The 19,813-nt window shown below is 44.4% G+C and overlaps 1 protein-coding gene and 1 long non-coding RNA gene across 3 annotated transcripts in view; one reads left to right on the top strand and one right to left on the bottom strand.

The window, feature by feature from the left end:
* Positions 1 to 19,813, top strand: part of LOC130274748 (uncharacterized) — a 75,816-nt gene that overhangs the window by 2,063 nt on the left and 53,940 nt on the right. The gene's annotated exons all lie outside the window — the stretch shown is intronic.
* Positions 1 to 19,813, bottom strand: part of LOC130274696 (tight junction protein ZO-2-like) — a 192,671-nt gene that overhangs the window by 121,773 nt on the left and 51,085 nt on the right. The window contains exon 1 of one of the 2 annotated variants that reach the window (XM_056523051.1): positions 3,443 to 3,653. The exons of the other annotated variant lie outside the window; for it this stretch is intronic. Coding sequence (XP_056379026.1) covers positions 3,443 to 3,517 — 75 coding nt within the window. The 5' untranslated portion in view covers positions 3,518 to 3,653. Of the gene's footprint in view, positions 1 to 3,442; positions 3,654 to 19,813 lie in introns of those variants that run through there. 2 annotated transcript variants of the gene reach the window in all.

The raw sequence follows: 19,813 nt of genomic DNA, 5'->3' as shown, positions 1-19,813 counted from the left end.
TGAATATATTGTGGCAGAAGAAGCAGCTATGGGTAACATGCAAGTATTATTCTCATTGAGATGGTGGATGGGCCCCAATACTGGGTCATGGGTAATTTGGTGTTTTCTTCAATAATGCAGTATTGCAGGGTTATCTTTCTTTGAGTTTCAGTCACATATCCATTAAAAGTCAGGGCAGTGCATCCGAATAGTAATTTATTGTCTCCCTAATCCAGTAGGTAAACACACCTGCTATCTTACGCTATTCAATAGTAACATAACAAAAGTACAGTGCCATAAATAGCTTTGGACTTCAACCAGTCACATAGCCACAGAAAACACTTTTTTAGTAATTCATCCTTTTTTTAGTTCCATGTACAATGACATTCCTTATGGCACTGGATAAGACAAAGTGGGCTACACTGCAGTACAAAACAATAGATTTTCATGTGTGCAATCTTGTGGACTGCAGCTGACATTCAATTGTTAACACCTTAACACGTGCCGTATTTTGCTGCGTATTTTCTGCTGCTGATTTTGCTACCCAATGACTTCAATGGGTAGGGAAAATACGCAGCAAAATACGGCGGGACAGTGGCAATGCTGCAGTTTTTTTAGGTTTACACTTGCTCTGTTCCTGCAACTCCAAAACTTTTAGGGCCCATTCACATTACGTATTTTTCAACGGAACTCCACGCAAGAGCTCACTGTGGAAAATACGATGCAGTAGCCTCCCAGGAGTAAGGCCCCTGCTGATTGCCCTTTAAAAGGGGTACTCCGGTGGAAAATATATATATTTTTTTTTTATCAACTGGGGCCAGAAAGTTTAACAGATTTATAAATGACTTCTATTAAAAAAAATGTACCCTTCCAGTACTTTTTAGCAGCTGTAGGCTACAGAGGAAATTATTTTTGAATTTCTTTTTTGTCTTGTCCACAGTGCTCTCTGCTTACACCTCTGTCCGTATCAGGAATTGTCCAGAACAGGGGAAAAACCCCTATTGCAAACTTATGCTGCTCTGGACAGTTCCTGATACGGGCATCAGGTGTCAGCAGAGAGCACTGTGGACAAGATAAAAAAAGAAATTCAAAAAGGAAAATAATTTCCTCTGTAGCATACAGCTGCTCAAGAGTACTGGAAGGGTAAAGATTTTTTTATAGAAGTCATTCACAAATCTGTTTAACTTTCTGACACAAGTTGATAAAAAAAAAAAAAAAAAAAAAGTTTTCCACCAGAGTACCCCTTTAACAACTATCATTGCCTTTTTCACAGCAGCACTTCTTAATAGAATTACAGTGCTATGCACTGTACATCTCTGATGCTCAGGCTTTTGCCACAGCCTTGGGCATCAGGGCATTGATCAGAGACAAATTTGGTCCACAATCAACTAAAAAAGGGGCAAACACCTTCCATAGGTTTTGGCCAACAGCTAATCCTCTTGTCTCCCCTATCTTCGCCATACAGATTCATGCTTGGTTCAGCTGAGTTGGCATGTATTGTCAATAGGTAAGAGAAAGGGAAAACACTGCTGCCACCCACCTCTGGCAGCGAATTCTTTCTTGTGAGAATAAATGGATAAGGCTTTAGGTACCAACATACCCAATCACTCCTTCCCCCAACGTCATCTGTCAGCACACCCCTCCATACACATGATAGTTGTCAGATTCTGCCAAAATTAGCAGGTTTGGGATTTTTTTTTTGTTGGGGGGGGGGGGGGGGGGGGGGACGACGACAATGAAACTACTTGCTATGGGCAACTCAGCAACTTTTCCTCTGGACTGGTTTTGACAAATCTCCCCCATTATGTGTATATTTGCAATATACATTGATTAAAAAATATATGGGGACGGGATAAGGACAAAAGCTTCCTCCTTTGTTGCTTTTCCTCCTCCATAAGGATAAGGTAGGAAAAACCGGGCAGCGCCGGATACTAGTTTTATATAAAAAATGTTTTTGCAAATGAGGGGTACACTTGAATGGCGTCACTGTTCGGGATGTATGAGCTATTTTCAGCAGACAGCGCTTTTGAGTCCACTTAAAGGAGATATCCAGTGGTGAAAAACGTATCTCCTATCCTAAGAATAGGGGTCAAGTTTAAGATTGCTGGGCCCCCCGCGATCTCCTGTACGGGGCCCCGGCTCTCTGGCCAGATAGTGCGTGTTGACCACTGCATGAAGTGGCAGCCGACAAGCCCCCTCAATACATCGCTATGGCAGAGCCGGAGATTTCCGAACGGCACCGTAACGGTTCTGCCATAGAGTTGTATTGAGGGGGCTTGTCAGTTGCCGCTTCATGCGGTGGTCAACACGCTCCCATTCCGCGGGCTGTCAGGGCCCCCCAGATCGCTGTTGGACCCCCCGCGATCTGAAACTTATCCCCCATCCTTAGGATACAGGATACGTTTTTCACCACTGGATATCTCCTTTAAGAATAGAGCATACATCCCAAACTGAGTCATATTGTGCCATTGAAATGACTGGCATCCAGTGCCTCCATTACAGTATACATTGGCATACAGTATACATTGGCATACAGTTTTTGCCAGGATATCAACTAATAGAGTCAAAATACAGTGGCCCAGATTTAGCAAACTGTGAGAGAAAAAAAGTGGAGGGATTTTCCCACAACAACCAATCACAGCTCAGCTAACAAGCTCTGGTAAAGTGAAAGCTGAGCTGTGATTGGTCGCTGAGGGTAAATCTCTCCACTTTTTCTCTCACGCAGTTAATAAATCTGGAGTGTGTACTAAGTCTTCACAGGTGATTGAGGCAGCAGCACACATACATACATGACCAAAGCACACACACCTGTTTGGTGATGAGGAGGGACCACTGCCATAATCACTTAGCATTCATATAGCTCATAAGTTACTATTTTGGGACAACCCCTATAAAAGTGGTCTTCAACCTGCGGACCTCCAGATGTTGCAAAACTACAATTCCCAGCATGCTGGGAATTGTAGTTTTGTAACATCTGGAGGTCCGCAGGTTGGAGACCACTGCCCTATATGGTGCCCATTGTAGGCCAGGCCTTCCAAAGTATTACATAGGACTGCATTTTTTGTATCCTCTCAGTGCCCAGAACCTGTGATGTTGGATTACAGGACCACCCACAGTATATGTATGTGTGTGTATATATATATATATATATATATATATATATATATACACACACACATATTATATATATATATATATACAGACCATATGATACAGTGGGCTCCATCACTCCAGCTTTGCTGATGGTGTATAGTAATAGGGCACCAGAAGAGACCACTGCACTCCTCTCCGGGCACCCCTGGCATTACGGATCACCAGTATCCCCCACAGCAATGAAGTTTGGGGAAGTTTGCAGCCTCCAGCCCCCTCTGCAGATTTCACTAGTCCAGACTAGCAATGCCCCCGTCCACCAGCAGACACAGGGGTGCCCACCACATCCCATCCCACCGGTGTGGATACTTACGCCGAGCCATGCTGACAGCTTCTTGGAATGGCTGAGAGGTGGCGGCTGCAGGAACCTGTCTCCCCTCATGGGCATCTCGTCGTTGTATGTGCTCCGGTCCAAACGCCGCAGTCGTCACCGCACAACCTGTCCCCGTGTCTGCACTGGACTATAGATCCCTCAGCCAAGTGCAAACTCCCCCGGGGAGAGCTTCCAGCGGGACACTACCATTACCTAGGAGGGGGGGAAGGGGCACTAGCGCGGAGACCTACAACTGCTGCAATACATCTAGGTCTCGGCTTGTAGCGTTACTCAAGGGATAACTGGAAGCACTAAAATAATGTTTACATTTCATGAGATGGGGGGGAAGCAAGAGGAAATTTATCGGTAGTGCAGATAGTGTGGCTACCTGTCCGGGGTAATGGTTCATTCGAAGTGCAGCAACTACAAGCTGGAAGTTTCAAAGCAAACAAAGAGGGAGGGGGGATTATACCCTGCAGTGTCCTGGGGGCAGGGAGGCTCCAGACTGGGGGTCACAAGCCGCATACATCACCCTACTTTATAGTGATGCCCCAGCATAACCTAATGCCTCACCCTACTCTATACTGATGCCCCAGCATAACCTACTGCCTCCCCCTACTCTATACTGATGCCCCAGCATAACCTACTGCCTCCCCCTACTCTATACTGATGCCCCAGCATAACCTAATGCCTCACCCTACTCTATACTGATGCCCCAGCATAACCTAATGCCTCACCCTACTCTATACTGATGCCCCAGCATAACCTAATGCCTCACCCTACTCTATACTGATGCCCCAGCATAACCTACTGCCTCACCCTACTCTATACTGATGCCCCAGCATAACCTACTGCCTCACCCTTCTCTATACTGATGCCCCAGCATAACCTACTGCCTCATCCTACTCTATACTGATGCCCCAGCATAACCTACTGCCTCACCCTACTCTATACTAATGCCCCAGCATAACCTACTGCCTACCCTACTCTATACTGATGCCCCAGCATAACCTACTGCCTCACCCTTCTCTATACTGATGCCCCAGCATAACCTACTGCCTCATCCTACTCTATACTGATGCCCCAGCATAACCTACTGCCTCACCCTACTCTATACTAATGCCCCAGCATAACCTACTGCCTCACCCTACTCTATACTGATGCCCCAGCATAACCTAATGCCTCACCCTACTCTATACTGATGCCCCAGCATAACCTAATGCCTCACCCTACTCTATACTGATGCCCCAGCATAACCTACTGCCTCACCCTACTCTATACTGATGCCCCAGCATAACCTACTGCCTCACCCTACTCTATACTGATGCCCCAGCATAACCTACTGCCTCACCCTACTCTATACTGATGCCCCAGCATAACCTAATGCCTCACCCTACTCTATAGTGATGCCCCAGCATAACCTAATGCCTCACCCTACTCTATACTGATGCCCCAGCATAACCTACTGCCTCACCCTACTCTATACTGATGCCCCAGCATAACCTACTGCCTCACCCTTCTCTATACTGATGCCCCAGCATAACCTACTGCCTCATCCTACTCTATACTGATGCCCCAGCATAACCTACTGCCTCACCCTACTCTATACTAATGCCCCAGCATAACCTACTGCCTACCCTACTCTATACTGATGCCCCAGCATAACCTACTGCCTCACCCTTCTCTATACTGATGCCCCAGCATAACCTACTGCCTCATCCTACTCTATACTGATGCCCCAGCATAACCTACTGCCTCACCCTACTCTATACTAATGCCCCAGCATAACCTACTGCCTCACCCTACTCTATACTGATGCCCCAGCATAACCTAATGCCTCACCCTACTCTATACTGATGCCCCAGCATAACCTACTGCCTCACCCTACTCTATACTGATGCCCCAGCATAACCTACTGCCTCACCCTACTCTATACTGATGCCCCAGCATAACCTACTGCCTCACCCTACTCTATACTGATGCCCCAGCATAACCTACTGCCTCACCCTACTCTATACTGATGCCCCAGCATAACCTACTGCCTCACCCTACTCTATGCTGATGCCCCAGCATAACCTACTGCCTCACCCTACTCTATACTGATGCCCCACCATAACCTACTGCCTCACCCTTCTCTATACTGATGCCCCATCATAACCTACTGCCTCACCCTACTCTATACTGATGCCCCAGCATAACCTACTGCCTCACCCTACTCTATACTGATGCCCCAGCATAACCTACTGCCTCACCCTACTCTATACTGATGCCTCACCCTACTCTATACTGATGCCCCAGCATAACCTACTGCCTCACCTTATTCTATACTGATGCCCCAGCATAACCTACTGCCTCACCCTACTCTATACTGATGCCCCAGCATAACCTACTGCCTCACCTTATTCTATACTGATGCCCCAGCATAACCTACTGCCTCACCCTACTCTATACTGATGCCCCAGCATAACCTACTGCCTCACCCTACTCTATACTGATGCCCCAGCATAACCTACTGCCTCACCTTATTCTATACTGATGCCCCAGCATAACCTACTGCCTCACCCTACTCTATACTGATGCCCCAGCATAACCTACTGCCTCACCCTACTCTATACTGATGCCCCAGCATAACCTACTGCCTCACCTTATTCTATACTGATGCCCCAGCATAACCTACTGCCTCACCCTACTCTATAGTGATGCCCCAGCATAACCTACTGCCTCACCCTACTCTATACTGATGCCCCAGCATAACCTACTGCCTCACCCTACTCTATACTGATGCCCCAGCATAACCTACTGCCTCGCCCTACTCTATACTGATGCCCCAGCATAACCTACTGCCTCACCCTACTCTATAGTGATGCCCCAGCATAACCTACTGCCTCACCCTACTCTATAGTGATGCCCCAGCATAACCTACTGCCTCACCCTACTCTATAGTGATGCCCCAGCATAACCTACTGCCTCACCCTACTCTATAGTGATGCCCCAGCATAACCTACTGCCTCACCCTACTCTATACTGATGCCCCAGCATAACCTACTGCCTCACCCTACTCTATACTGATGCCCCAGCATAACCTACTGCCTCACCCTACTCTAAACTGATGCCCCAGCATAACCTACTGCCTCACCCTACTCTATACTGATGCCCCAGCATAACCTACTGCCTCACCCTACTCTATACTGATACCCCAGCATAACCTACTACCTCACCCTACTCTATACTGATGCCCCAGCATAACCTACTGCCTCACCCTACTCTATAGTGATGCCCCAGCATAACCTACTGCCTCACCCTACTCTATAGTGATGCCCCAGCATAACCTACTGCCTCACCCTACTCTATAGTGATGCCCCAGCATAACCTACTGTCTCACCCTACTCTATCCTGATGCCCCAGCATAACCTACTGCCTCACCCTACTCTATACTGATGCCCCAGCATAACCTACTGCCTCACCCTACTCTATACTGATGCCCCAGCATAACCTACTGCCTCACCCTACTCTATACTGATGCCCCAGCATAACCTACTGCCTCACCCTACTCTATACTGATGCCCCAGCATAACCTACTGCCTCACCCTACTCTATACTGATGCCCCAGCATAACCTACTGTCTTGCCCTACTCTATACTGATGCCCCAGCATAACCTACTGCCTCACCCTACTCTATAGTGATGCTCCAGCATAACCTACTGCCTCACCCTACTCTATGCTGATGCCCCAGCATAACCTACTGCCTCACCCTACTCTATACTGATGCCCCACCATAACCTACTGCCTCACCCTTCTCTATACTGATGCCCCAGCATAACCTACTGCCTCACCCTACTCTATACTGATGCCCCAGCATAACCTACTGCCTCACCCTACTCTATAGTGATGCCCCAGCATAACCTACTGCCTCACCCTACTCTATGCTGATGCCCCAGCATAACCTACTGCCTCACCCTACTCTATACTGATGCCCCACCATAACCTACTGCCTCACCCTTCTCTATACTGATGCCCCATCATAACCTACTGCCTCACCCTACTCTATACTGATGCCCCAGCATAACCTACTGCCTCACCCTACTCTATACTGATGCCCCAGCATAACCTACTGCCTCACCCTACTCTATACTGATGCCTCACCCTACTCTATACTGATGCCCCAGCATAACCTACTGCCTCTCCCTACTCTATAGTGATGCCTCAGCATAACCTACTGCCTCACCCTACTCTATACTGATGCCCCAGCATAACCTACTGCCTCACCCTACTCTATACTGATGCCTCACCCTACTCTATACTGATGCCCCAGCATAGCCTACTGCCTCACCCTACTCTATACTGATGCCCCAGCATAACCTACTGTCTCGCCCTACTCTATACTGATGCCCCAGCATAACCTACTGCCTCACCCTACTCTATACTGATGCCCCAGCATAACCTACTGCCTCACCCTGCTCTTTACTGATGCCCCAGCATAACCTACTGCCTCACCCTACTCTATAGTGATGCCCCAGCATAACCTACTGCCTCACTCTACTCTATAGTGATGCCCCAGCATAACCTACTGCCTCACCCTACTCTATAGTGATGCCCCAGCATAACCTACTGCCTCACCCTACTCTATGCTGATGCCCCAGCATAACCTACTGCCTCACCCTACTCTATACTGTACCAACTGTTTTCCCTTGCATGTTTCATCTGTTGCTGTAGGCATCTACTTCTTTGCACAAGGTTTGATAAATCAGTATTGATTTATTGTATTGAAAAAAGCTATGACTATTATTACATTTTAAAATTGGGTAGTAAATATGGATATTTTGGTGAAGCATCTCCATGACATCTCTCAGCTCATAGGGGACTATGTATATGTATTGATAATGTTCATCACATTGTTTGCATAAGTAAAGTCATGACACACTAACTAAGAACACATTTAATACGAAAGTCCTAGAAAAAAAAAAACACCTTGATATCCAGTAATCTATCACTTGTTCCAGGACAAAGTCTAGAATTGGATAGTTCAGCAGGTGATGACAAAAACATAGATAGATACACAATCTAAAAACCAATGCAGCACTACAGGATAGTGAAAAACGTGATAAAAAATGTATTCCATCAAAAGTGTAAGGCTAGTTTCCACTAGTTTTTTTTTTTTTTTTTTTGCAGTTTTTGAGCCAAAGTCAGAAGTGGATCCTTAAGGGAGGAGAAGTGTAAGTCCTTCCTTTATATATCCTATTCCTTATGAATACATCTCCGGCTTTGGCTCAAAAACTGCAGAGGCAGTACTCCAAAAACTGCCAGAAAAAAAACACGCGGAAACTTAACCTAACAGCGATATTTCCACCCTCTTCAGAGTCTTTTTCTTTGTTTGATGGAATACATTTTTTTATCCTGTTTTTCACTATCCTAGAGTGCTGCATTAGTTTTTCGGATTTTGTATACTACAGGGAGTTTGTGGACCTTGCCCTTTACAATTTCCTGCACCCGCCTCCTAAGAATTTTGCTCTGTCTTTACAAGTGTGCTGCTGTATCTGCTTTTTCCTAGATAGATAGATAGATAGATTGATAGATATGATAGATACAGTGGGAATCAAAAGTTTGGGCACCCCAGGTAAAAATTTGTATTAATGTGCATAAAGAAGCAAGGAAAGATGGAAAAATCTCCAAAAGGCATCAAATTACAGATTAGACATTCTTATAATATGTCAACAAAAGTTAGATTTTATTTCCATCATTTACACTTTCAAAATAACAGAAAACCAAAAAATGGCGTCTGCAAAAGTTTGGGCACCCTGCAGAAATTATAGCATGCACTGCCCCCTTTGCAAAGCTGAGACTTGCCAGTGTCATGGATTGTTCCCAATCATCATCTGGGAAGACCAGGTGATGCCAATCTCAAAGGTTTTAAATGCCCAGACTCATCTGACCTGACCCCAACAATCAGCACCAATGGGTTCTTCTAAGCAGTTGTCTAGAAATCTGAAACTGAAAATTATTGACGCTCACAAAGCTGGAGAAGGCTATAAGAAGATAGCAAAATGTTTTCAGATGTCAATATCCTCTGTTCGGAATGTAATTAAGAAATGGCAGTCATCAGGAACAGTGAAAGTTAAAGCAAGATCTGGAAGACCAAGAAAATATCAGGCAGAAAAGCTCGCAGGATTGTGAGAAAAACGATTCAAAACCCACTTTTGACTGCACAGGCCCTCCAAAAAGATCTGGCAGACACTGGAGTTGTGGTACACTATTCCACTATAAAGAGATACTTGTACAAATATGGTCTTCATGGAAGCGTCATCAGAAGAAAACCTCTTCTACGTCCTCACCACAAAAATCAGAGTTTGAACTTTGCAAATGAACATATAGACAAACCTGATGCTTTTGGAAACAAGTTCTGAGGACCGATGAAGCTAAAATTTAACTTTTTGGCCGGAATGAGCAAAGGTACGTTTGGAGAAGAAGGGTTAACAGAATTTAATGAAAGAAACCTCTGTCCAACTGTTAAGCATGGGGGTGATCAATCATGCTTTGGGGTTGTATTGCAGCCAGTGGCACAGGGAACATCTCACAAGTAGAAGGAAAAATGGATTTAATAAAATTTCAGCAAATTTTGGATGCTAACTTGATGCCATCTGTGAAAAAGCTGAAGTTAAAGAGAGGATGGCTTCTACAAATGGATAATGATCCTAAACACACCTCGAAATCCACGGGGGATTACATCAAGAGGCGTAAACTGAAGGTTTTTCCATGGCCTTCACAATCTCCTGACCTCAACATAATTGAAAATCTATGGATAGACCATAAAAGAGCAGTGCGTGACAGACAACCCAGAAATCTCAAAGAACTGGAAGACTTTTGTAAGGAAGAATGGGCAAAGATACCTCAAACAAGAATTGAAAGACTCTTGGCTGGCTACAAAATACGTTTACAAGCTGTGATACTTGCCAAAGGGGCCAGTACAAGATATTAACTCTGCAGGGTGCCCAAACGTTTGCAGATGCCATTTTTTTGTTTTCTGTTATTTTGAAAGTGTAAATGATAGAAATAAAATCTAACTTTTGTTGACATATTATACGAATGTCTAATCTGTAATTTGATGCCTTTTGGCTTTCCTCGGCTTCTTTATGCACATTAATACAAATTTTTACCTGGCGTGCCCAAACTTTTGATCCCCACTGTATGATAGATAGATAATTCACAGATGAAGAGCAGCAACTCCAGTATGGTGAAAGAAATGGGTGTCTTTATTCACTCAATGTGAAGCAACATTTCGGCTTGCTCACCAAGCCATGCTCTGAAAGCCAAAACGTTGTGTCATATTGTGTAAATAAAGACACCCACTTTTTTCACCATACTGGAGTTGCTGTTGTTCATCTGTTAATTATATTTATGGTGGTCCCTGACCTGGATCCTGTTGCAGTTGGCACCCGTGCACACTGTTCGGTGAAATGCTGCCTTCCTTGGGAATGGATAGATAGATAGATGGATAGATAGATAATGAGATAAATATCTATGGGTCAGAGCCAGATAGTGGTGTACATTATAAGCACAATTTTTTTTAGGATTACTGATGCCATCTAATGGCCTGAAACAGAATGACATGTACTTTATATTTGCGAGATACTATTTCTAAATGAGGACTTTTTTTTTTTTTTTTTACTAGTATCAGAATGTATCCAGATAATGTTAGGTTATTGTATACAATAAAAATATATAATAGACATGGTTATATTCACAAAAGTGAAAGTTTTACATTCAGACATTTCTACAAGATACCACAGATACTACAGTACAATAGATAGATAGATCTCTGCTATCAGCAGCCAGGACCCGTGGCTAATGGCAGACATCGCAGTTCAGGCAGATGTCCAGCATTAACTCTTTAGACGCAGCGATCAAAGTTGATCGCTGCATCTAAAGTGAAAGTGAAAGCTTCCCGGCAGCTCAGTTGGGATGATCAAGACCACGATAATGAAAGCGCGGTGTCCCGTTCAGCTAGGACGCACGAGGAGGGTGCCTTACCTGCCTCCTCAGTGTCCGATCGCCGAATGACTGCTCCGTGCCTGAGATCCAGGCAGGAACAGTCAAGCGGCGATAACACTGTTCAATGCTATGCAATGGCATAAGGATAGGAAATAATAAGGATTTAACCCCTCCCCTAATAAGTTTGAGACACCCAGCTTTTCACATAAAAAAAAAACTGTGTGAATAAAAATGAACATATGTAGTATTGCCGCGTGTGTAAATGTCCAAACTATAAAAATATATAATTAATTAAACCACACGGTCAATAACATACGTGAAAAAAAATTCCAAAGTACAAAATAGCGTATTTTTGGTCACTTTCTATACCATAAAAAAATTAATAAAAAGTGATCAAAAAGTCCAATCAAAACAAAAAGGGTAACGATAAAAACTTCAGATCATGGCACAAAAAATGAGCCCTCAAACCGCCCCATATGCGAAAAAATAAATAAGTTATAGGGGTCAGAAAATGACAATTTTAAACATATAAATTTTCGTGCATGTAGTTATGATTTTTTCCAGAAGTACGACAAAATCAAACCTATATAAGAAGGGTATCACTTTAATCGTATGGACCTACAGAATAAAGCGAGGGTGTCATTTTTACCGAAAAATGTACTGAATAGAAACTGAAGCCCCCAAATAGTTACAAAATTGCATCTTTTCTAAAATTATTATTTTTGGGTTTTGCCGTAGGTTTTTGGGTAAAATGACGGATGTCATTACAAAGTAGAATTGTTGGCGCTAAAAATAAGGCATCATATGGATTTTTAGGTGCAAAATTGAAAGGGTTATGATTTTTTAAAAATGAAAGTGCAAAAATGGAAAAAGCTAAACCTTGGCAACAAAAGTGAGTACACCCCTAAGTGGAAATGTCTAAATTGGGCCCAAAGTGTCAATATTTTTTGCGGCCACCATTCATTTCCAGCACTGCATTAAATGGGTACCCCTTTTTCTTGTGTATTTATTTTGTGCAAAAATTTGCGCAGTGACTTTCATTGCATCTTTTTTGTGCTCTATTTTTTTGTGTATCGTGGAATGGATTTTACAGTGGATAATAATTAATCATGTGCGTTTTTTTTCTTTTGACACATTAGGCGCAAATACGCTTTCCTAACACAAATATACACCATTAAAAAGGACACGTAGGAAAGTGTTCTACCGAGACAGCCAGGGGATGAAGGAGCCGTCCCACAACACTGCTAAACTACAACTACTCCCATCATGGGACAGAGTCTGTCCCATGATGGGAGTAGTTGTAGTACCGCAGTGCTGAAAGTCGGCCCTTGCACATCCTCCCCGGCTGCGGGACTATTTTGGGACAGTTAGGACTACTACTCCCATCATGGACATACTCTGATGGGAGTTATAGTCCAGGGGCTGAGGGGCAGATCGTATCGGGTCATTCTCCAGAGACCCGCTTCGATCCGCATTTATTAACTGTAAAAGCCGCTTCGATACGCATTTATTAACTGTAAAAGCCAGCGGCACATGCGGCTCCACTGCACACCCCGCCGGCTCCCGGTGGGGAATACTGTATACGCTGTCACAATTCATAATCCCTGCCACCGGGAGAAGGTAGCTCTGATTGGTGAAAAGCTATTCACCAATCAGAGCTCCTGTCTCCCGGTGGTGGGGAATTTGAATTATGAGAGCTGTATATAGGAGCTGGCGGGGAGCACAGTGGAGCCGCATGTGCTGCCGGCTTGTAATGTTAATAAATGCAGATCGCAGCGGGTCTCTAGAGAAAGACTTGCTGAGATCTGCCCCTCAGCCCCTGTACTATAACTCCCATCATGGACAGATTCTGTTCCATGATGGGAGTAGTTGTAGTTCGCAGCACTGAGGGATGGCACTTGCACATCCCCTGGCTGCATGGCTTTTAGGATTACTACCTCCATCATGGACAGACTAAGTCCATGATGGGAGTTATAGTCTAGGGGCTGAGGTGCAAATCGCAGCAGGTTATTCTCCAGAGACCCGCTGCGATCCGCATTTATTAAGTTAACAAGCCGGCAGCACATGCGGCTCCACTGCGCTCCTTCCGGCTCCAGGCTCCTGTATACAGCTGTCATGATTCATAATCCCTGAATAGCTATTCACCAATCAGAGCTCCAGTCTCCCGGCGGCGGGGATTATGAATTATGACAGCGTGTACAGTATTCCCCGCCTGGAGCCAGCGGGGAGTGTTGTGTAGCCACATGTGCCGCCGGCTTGTTAACTTAATAAAAGAGGATTGCATCGGGTCTCTGAAGAATGACCTGCTGCTATCTGCACCTCAGCTCCTGGACTAAAACTCCCATCATGGATGGAGTATGTCCATGATGGGAGTAGTAGTCCTTAAAGTCCCGCATCCCGGGGGATGTGCAAGTGCCATCCCTCAGCGCTGTGGTACTACAACTACTCCCATCATGGGACAGACTCTGTCCCATGATGGGAGTAGTAATCCAAGGGCAGAGGGACAGATCAAAAGGGGCCTCACTCCTGAGATCCCCTGCGACCTTTACTGCTCTGCTCCCTAGTGATGATGTCATTAGGGGGCAGAGCTACACATTCCTGGCCTGACTCTATTCCCATTATGCGTTTTGCATAATGGGAATAGAGCCTTTCTGGCAGTGTGTTCCCAAACAGGGAACTGTTGCTTAACTACAGCCCCCATGATGGGAGTTGTAGTTTAGCAACAATTGGAGGCTCCCTGTTTGGGAACACACTGCATTATGTGTGCTTTCCCCAGGGGAGAGCGCAAAAAATGTACTAACCCATATTTCTTGTTTTTCTTTTCTTCTCATTTCAGATACGTGAATGCAGAGGACTACATCAGATTCGGTGGACTGCGACGATGACCAGCGTTTTTTTTTCTTCATTTCAATAAAATGGTTAACGAGGGCTGTGGGAGTGTTTTTTTTAAATAAAAATTTTTTTTCACTGTGTTGAGTTTTTCATAATTTTACTTTCAGGCTTAGTAGTGGAAGCTGTCTTATAGACAGAAACCATTACTAAGCCGTGGTTTACCGTTAGCCCCAAAATCAAAGTCCAAAGTCCTCACCCACCCTGGTAATGTCAGGCTGTTGCTGCTTGGTTGGTATCTGGCTGATACTGAAAATAGTGGGAATCCTATGCATTTTTTTTTAAATAAAAAAATGTCTGGTTCCCCCATTTTTTCAGCCAGATACCAACCAAGCAGCAACAGCCTGACATTAACAGGATGGGCAAGAACCATTGTTACTGGCCCTCCCCAGCCTTAATAATGCCAGCCTGTTACTGCCTAGGCCCAGGAGCGCCATTTTTGATGCTCCGGGCCTGTTGATACCAGCTCTTCCCAGGACCCCTGTGGTGGTAAGTACCGGGGTAATAATTGGGGGTTAGCCCTAACTGAATTTGGGGCTAATGCTAAGCCTCGGCTTAGTAATGGATTCTGTCTACAAGACGGCTTCCATCACTAAGCCTGAAAATTCAATTATAAAAAACACAACACTTTCAAAAAAAAAATTTATTTAAAAAAAACACTCCCCCACAGTCCTCGATAACCCTTTTATTTACATTTTTAAAAAACGCTGTTCATTGTTGCAATCCACCAAATCTGACGTAGTCCTCTGCATTCACGTATCTAAAATGAGAAGGAAGAAAAAAAAAAAGGTTAGTACATTTTTGGGCTCTCCCCTGGGGTGTTCCTAAACAGGGAGCCTCCAATTGTTAACGTCTGCCTACTGTTTCCTGTATATACAGTCATCTATAGATAGCTGTATATACAGGAATAGCGCACAAAGACTTAACCCAGAACTGCTCAGCAGCAGTGTGGCTTAACTCTTTCCTTGCTGGGCTCCTGTTTAGTATACATGGGTACACTATGCACCCCCTGTCTACTTTACAGCTGGCGGAGGTAAGTAGTGATGCTCTGCACCCTGTATATGTTATACATCACTCCTTACCTCCTTACACTCTGTGGACCGGGCGCTCTGCATCTGACCCATGAAGCGGTACCCTGAAGGCAGTGAAAAAATTGCCACAGGATACAAAAATGACTGTTTCCACACACCAGCAAAAACGCACGAAAAACTGACAAAACGCAGGAAAAAGCTATGACAGTTTTTCTGGCGTTTTTGCTGGTGGACAAAAAACCTCAATGGAATCTGAGCCTCAAAGCAATAGAACAACATCCATGTGTCCACTTTTCCTGGGAGGTGCAGCTCAGGTGTACAAATAGAACTGTGTGGAGATTCAGAACTTTGCACAAAATTTATCATTTGCACCAAATTTAAACCAACCAAAACAATCTACTAAAAAATTCAACCTACACCAACATTGATAAATTTTCCCCAATATTCATGTATTTAAGAGTCGGTAAAAGTGGCACAAATCATGTTAAAGGGGTACTCCGCCCCTAGACATCTTATCCCCCTATCCAAAGGATAGGGGATAAGATGTATGATCGTGGGGGACTTGCTGCTTGGACCCCCGACAATCTTCCTGTAGCACCCAGCGTTTGTTTAGAACATCGGCTGCGGCACTGGAGGCTTGTGACGTCACGGCCACGTCCCCTTAATGCAAGTCTAAGGGAGGGGGCGTGGCGGTTGTCACGTCCCTTCCTATAGACTTGCATTGAGAGGGGGCATGGCCATGATTTCATCATGAGCCTCCGCCACCGCATCGCTAGTCATCGGGCACAGAGCGTTATTCGCTCCGTGCACAGATGACTGGGGTCCTACAGCAGAGATTGCGGTGGGGCCCAGTGGCGGTACCCCCACGATAAGACATCTTATGCCCTATCCTTTGGATAGGGGATAAAATGTCTAGGGGCGGAGTACTCCTTTAAAGGTTTCAAAACATCATAAGACATAATGTCAACAATAAGGATTCTTTTGCCAGCTCCTGGGTGGCATTCATTTGTGGTAACATCTTGTACCAAAATAGATACAGATAGATCTGTAGGTAGAGGATATAGAAGCAGCACATCCAAAAAAAAAAAAAAAAAAAAGCTGAGGTGGGTGGATGAAGGTATAGGATCCTGGCAAGGTAATCCAAACTCCAAACTTGATACACAGTAGATAAATGCAGCACAATAAAGTGCAATTTATTCCATGGTGCAAGGGTACAATGTTTCAGTAGCCTCATTCTACCTTTTTTTTACCTTGAAAAAGGTAGTGTGAGGATACTGAAACGTTGTACCCTTGCGCCATGGAATAAATTGCACATTAGTGGACGCTTCTGGTGTGCTGCATTTGTCTACTGTGTACAGATAGATCTGTATACTCATTATGGTAAGATCCTACCCTTTATTCAGTATTTAGATCCCATCCTTTAATAGCCCAAACAACTAGACCCCATAAGAGGTTGTTGCTTGGATCAATTCCCCATGTTGGAATAGTGAAAACAATGAGGAGGCTGCCCCATTAGTGCGGCCTCTTCTTGTTCTGCCTATACCACCATTAGCCTTACTTTACATACAACTGGTGCTGTTATCTTACGCATCTGTTTTTGCCCTTCCCCCACTGGTTAGAGATCAGCTTTGCAGATATGCATGTCATAAGAGGTCATCGCCCATCAGTGATCAGTGATCATGCATCCCATAGCAGGCAGGATAGACATGCATATACACTGTGCAGGTCTGCATTGGACGGTATTGCAGGCCACATCATTTGTCCCCCATGCAGGAGTATTGCATGTGCATATATTTGTTAGAACTTTACATCCATCCAAATCTCTATTGACAGGCAAATACAACTGCATTATATTTTCTAGGGAAGACAACAATGGGGGCCTGTTATCTTCCTGAGGAATGAATGGAACAATTGGATCAGCCATAAGAATCAAACATGACAGATCTAATTAACCCCAAGTTATATCACTGTCTGACAGATAAAACTCCAAGGTATTTCAGTTGTTTTTTTTCTGTGGTTATCAGCAGACAACTAACCAACAGCTCTGGGGGTCTATAGATTTCATCAGTGCAGACAGTGCATGCCAATGGACAGATTAAGTGAACCCACTCAGCGTGCCCTACTTTACTATTAATCTTCAGAGATCTCTAGATGCTGCTTTAGATGCCATTTCAAATCCAGAGTTTCCCATATGCAAAGCTACACTTAAAGTGGATAAATCACTTGTGGATTAGTTTTATTTTTAATGCCAGTCTTGGCTTTATAATGTTATTTGAACTAAAATAAAAATATCAGAAAGGATTGCCATTCATTTCAACTACAGTGATAGGATTATGTTTGCATTTAGGGAATTTACTCTTTGTGTTTAGGTCACACTGCTCTTTTATGACCTCTCATATGTAGTAAATTACAATAAAATATTTCTATATATTTTACAATGACATCATGCCTCTAGTTTAAAAAAAATTTGCTTCTGGGAATGTCATACGGTACCTCCACATTGTAACCTATAAGAATATCCTACAACACTTTTTAATTTAATAAAATACGGTATATTGTGGCTTGTTCTCTCTCTTTTATATATAAAAATACAGTTGCTGTATACTTTAGAGGAAGTTGAGTTGTTCTTTTCTGTCTTACCACAGTGCTCTCTGCTGACACCTCTGTCCATGTCAGGAACTATCCAGAGTAGGTGCAAATCTCCATAGCAAACCTATCCTGCTTCGGATAGTTCCTGACATGGACAGAGGTGTCAGCAGAGAGCACTGTGGTCAGGCTGAAAAGAACAACTCAACTTTCTCTGTAGTATACAGCAGCTGATAAGTACTGAAAGGATTAAGATTTTTAAATAGAATAATTTACAAATCTGTTTAACTTTCTGGCACCAGTTGATTTGAAAAGAAAAGAAAATGTTTTCCATCGGAATACCCCTTTAATGTTGTGTCCCCTCAAAATAACTTAACACACAGCCATTAATGTCTAAACTATCGCAACAGAAGTGAGTACAACCCACAAATCCAGATGCCCAATTATCTATTTTCCCTCTCTGATGTCACACATGTGACTCATTAGTGTTAAAAGATCTCAGGTGTGACTGGGTAGTAGGTGTGTTAAATTTGGTATTATCGCTCTCACACTCTCTAATAGTGGTCACGGAAGTTCAACATGGCACCTTATGGCAATGAAATCTTCAAGGATTATCACAGGATCTCTAAAAAAAAAGAATTGTTACTCTATATAATAATGGCCTAGGCCAGTGGCGGACCATGGTCCAGATCCGAACCGTGGCCGCCAGTCATCCGGACCTCCGGCCGGTTCAGGAGGCATCCGCTGTTCTGGCATTCATATGTATCGTTGTCTTTAGTACACCGCTACATATGAATAGCTAGCGAGGGAACATTCTGCTCCCTGCCCTGCCAACGCTTCTCCTATGATGCAGGCAGCGCAATTAGCGCTGCCTGCATTGTCTGCTCTGGCCAGGCCTGTCAAGAAGAGGCCAGAGCAGTGGAGCATCACCAAGACCTGAGACACAGGGAAGTGTGCAGGGCCGGGTCGTCTGCGGGGCCAGCCATCTGCGCCCGGCACAAGTGAAAATAAAATTCAGGTTAGGGCACAGTGGCAGTATAATATTTGGGGGCACAGCATGTGGTAGTTTTATACTAGGGGGCACAGTGTAGGGAAGCATTATACTCAGAAACAGGGTGTGTGGCAGTATTCTATCAGGGGCATGGTGTTTGACAGGATTCTATTTAGGTACACAGCAGATGGCAGTATTATATTCAAGGGCACAGTGTATGGCAGAATTATACAAGGGACACAGTGTGTGGCAGTATTATACTAGCGGCACAGTGTGTGGAAGTTTTTAACCAGGGGCACAGTGGCAGTATTATACCAGGTGCACAGTGTGTGGCAGTATTATACTAGGGGCACAGTGTGTAGCAGTATTATACCAGGGGCGCAGTGTGTGTCAGTCTTATACCACGGGCACAGTGTGTGGCAGTATTATACCAGGGGCACAGTGTGTGGCAGTATTATACCAGGGGCACAGTGTGTGGCAGTATTATACTAGGGGCACAGTGTGTGGCAGTATTAGACTAGGGGCACAGTGTGTAGCAGTATTATACCAAGGGCGCAGTGTGTGTCAGTCTTATACTACAGGCACAGTGTGTGGCAGTATTATACCAGGGGCACAGTGTGTGGCAGTATTATACCAGGGGCACAGTGTGTGGCAGTTGGAGAACAATTATGACTTATTAATAATGTTTTATAACAGGCAGCGCCTATTTCTGGCATATCTGCGGCCGCTAGGTGTGAACCAGGTCTTAACGTTTAGCTCGGACCTTTACCGGTTGGCAGACCTGGATAAGTGGACCCCTACTAAAAGTAGTTGAGTACCCATGGCCTAGGCTATAAAAAGATTGAAACATGCTTCATGGGTCAAGTTCTAATGCCTGCATGCTCATTA

Source organism: Hyla sarda, chromosome 1, assembly GCF_029499605.1.
Source record: "Hyla sarda isolate aHylSar1 chromosome 1, aHylSar1.hap1, whole genome shotgun sequence".
Classification (NCBI taxonomy): domain Eukaryota; kingdom Metazoa; phylum Chordata; class Amphibia; order Anura; family Hylidae; genus Hyla; species Hyla sarda.
The sequence above is the reverse complement of the archived record's forward strand: the minus strand, read 5'-3'. Positions and strand labels throughout refer to the sequence as shown.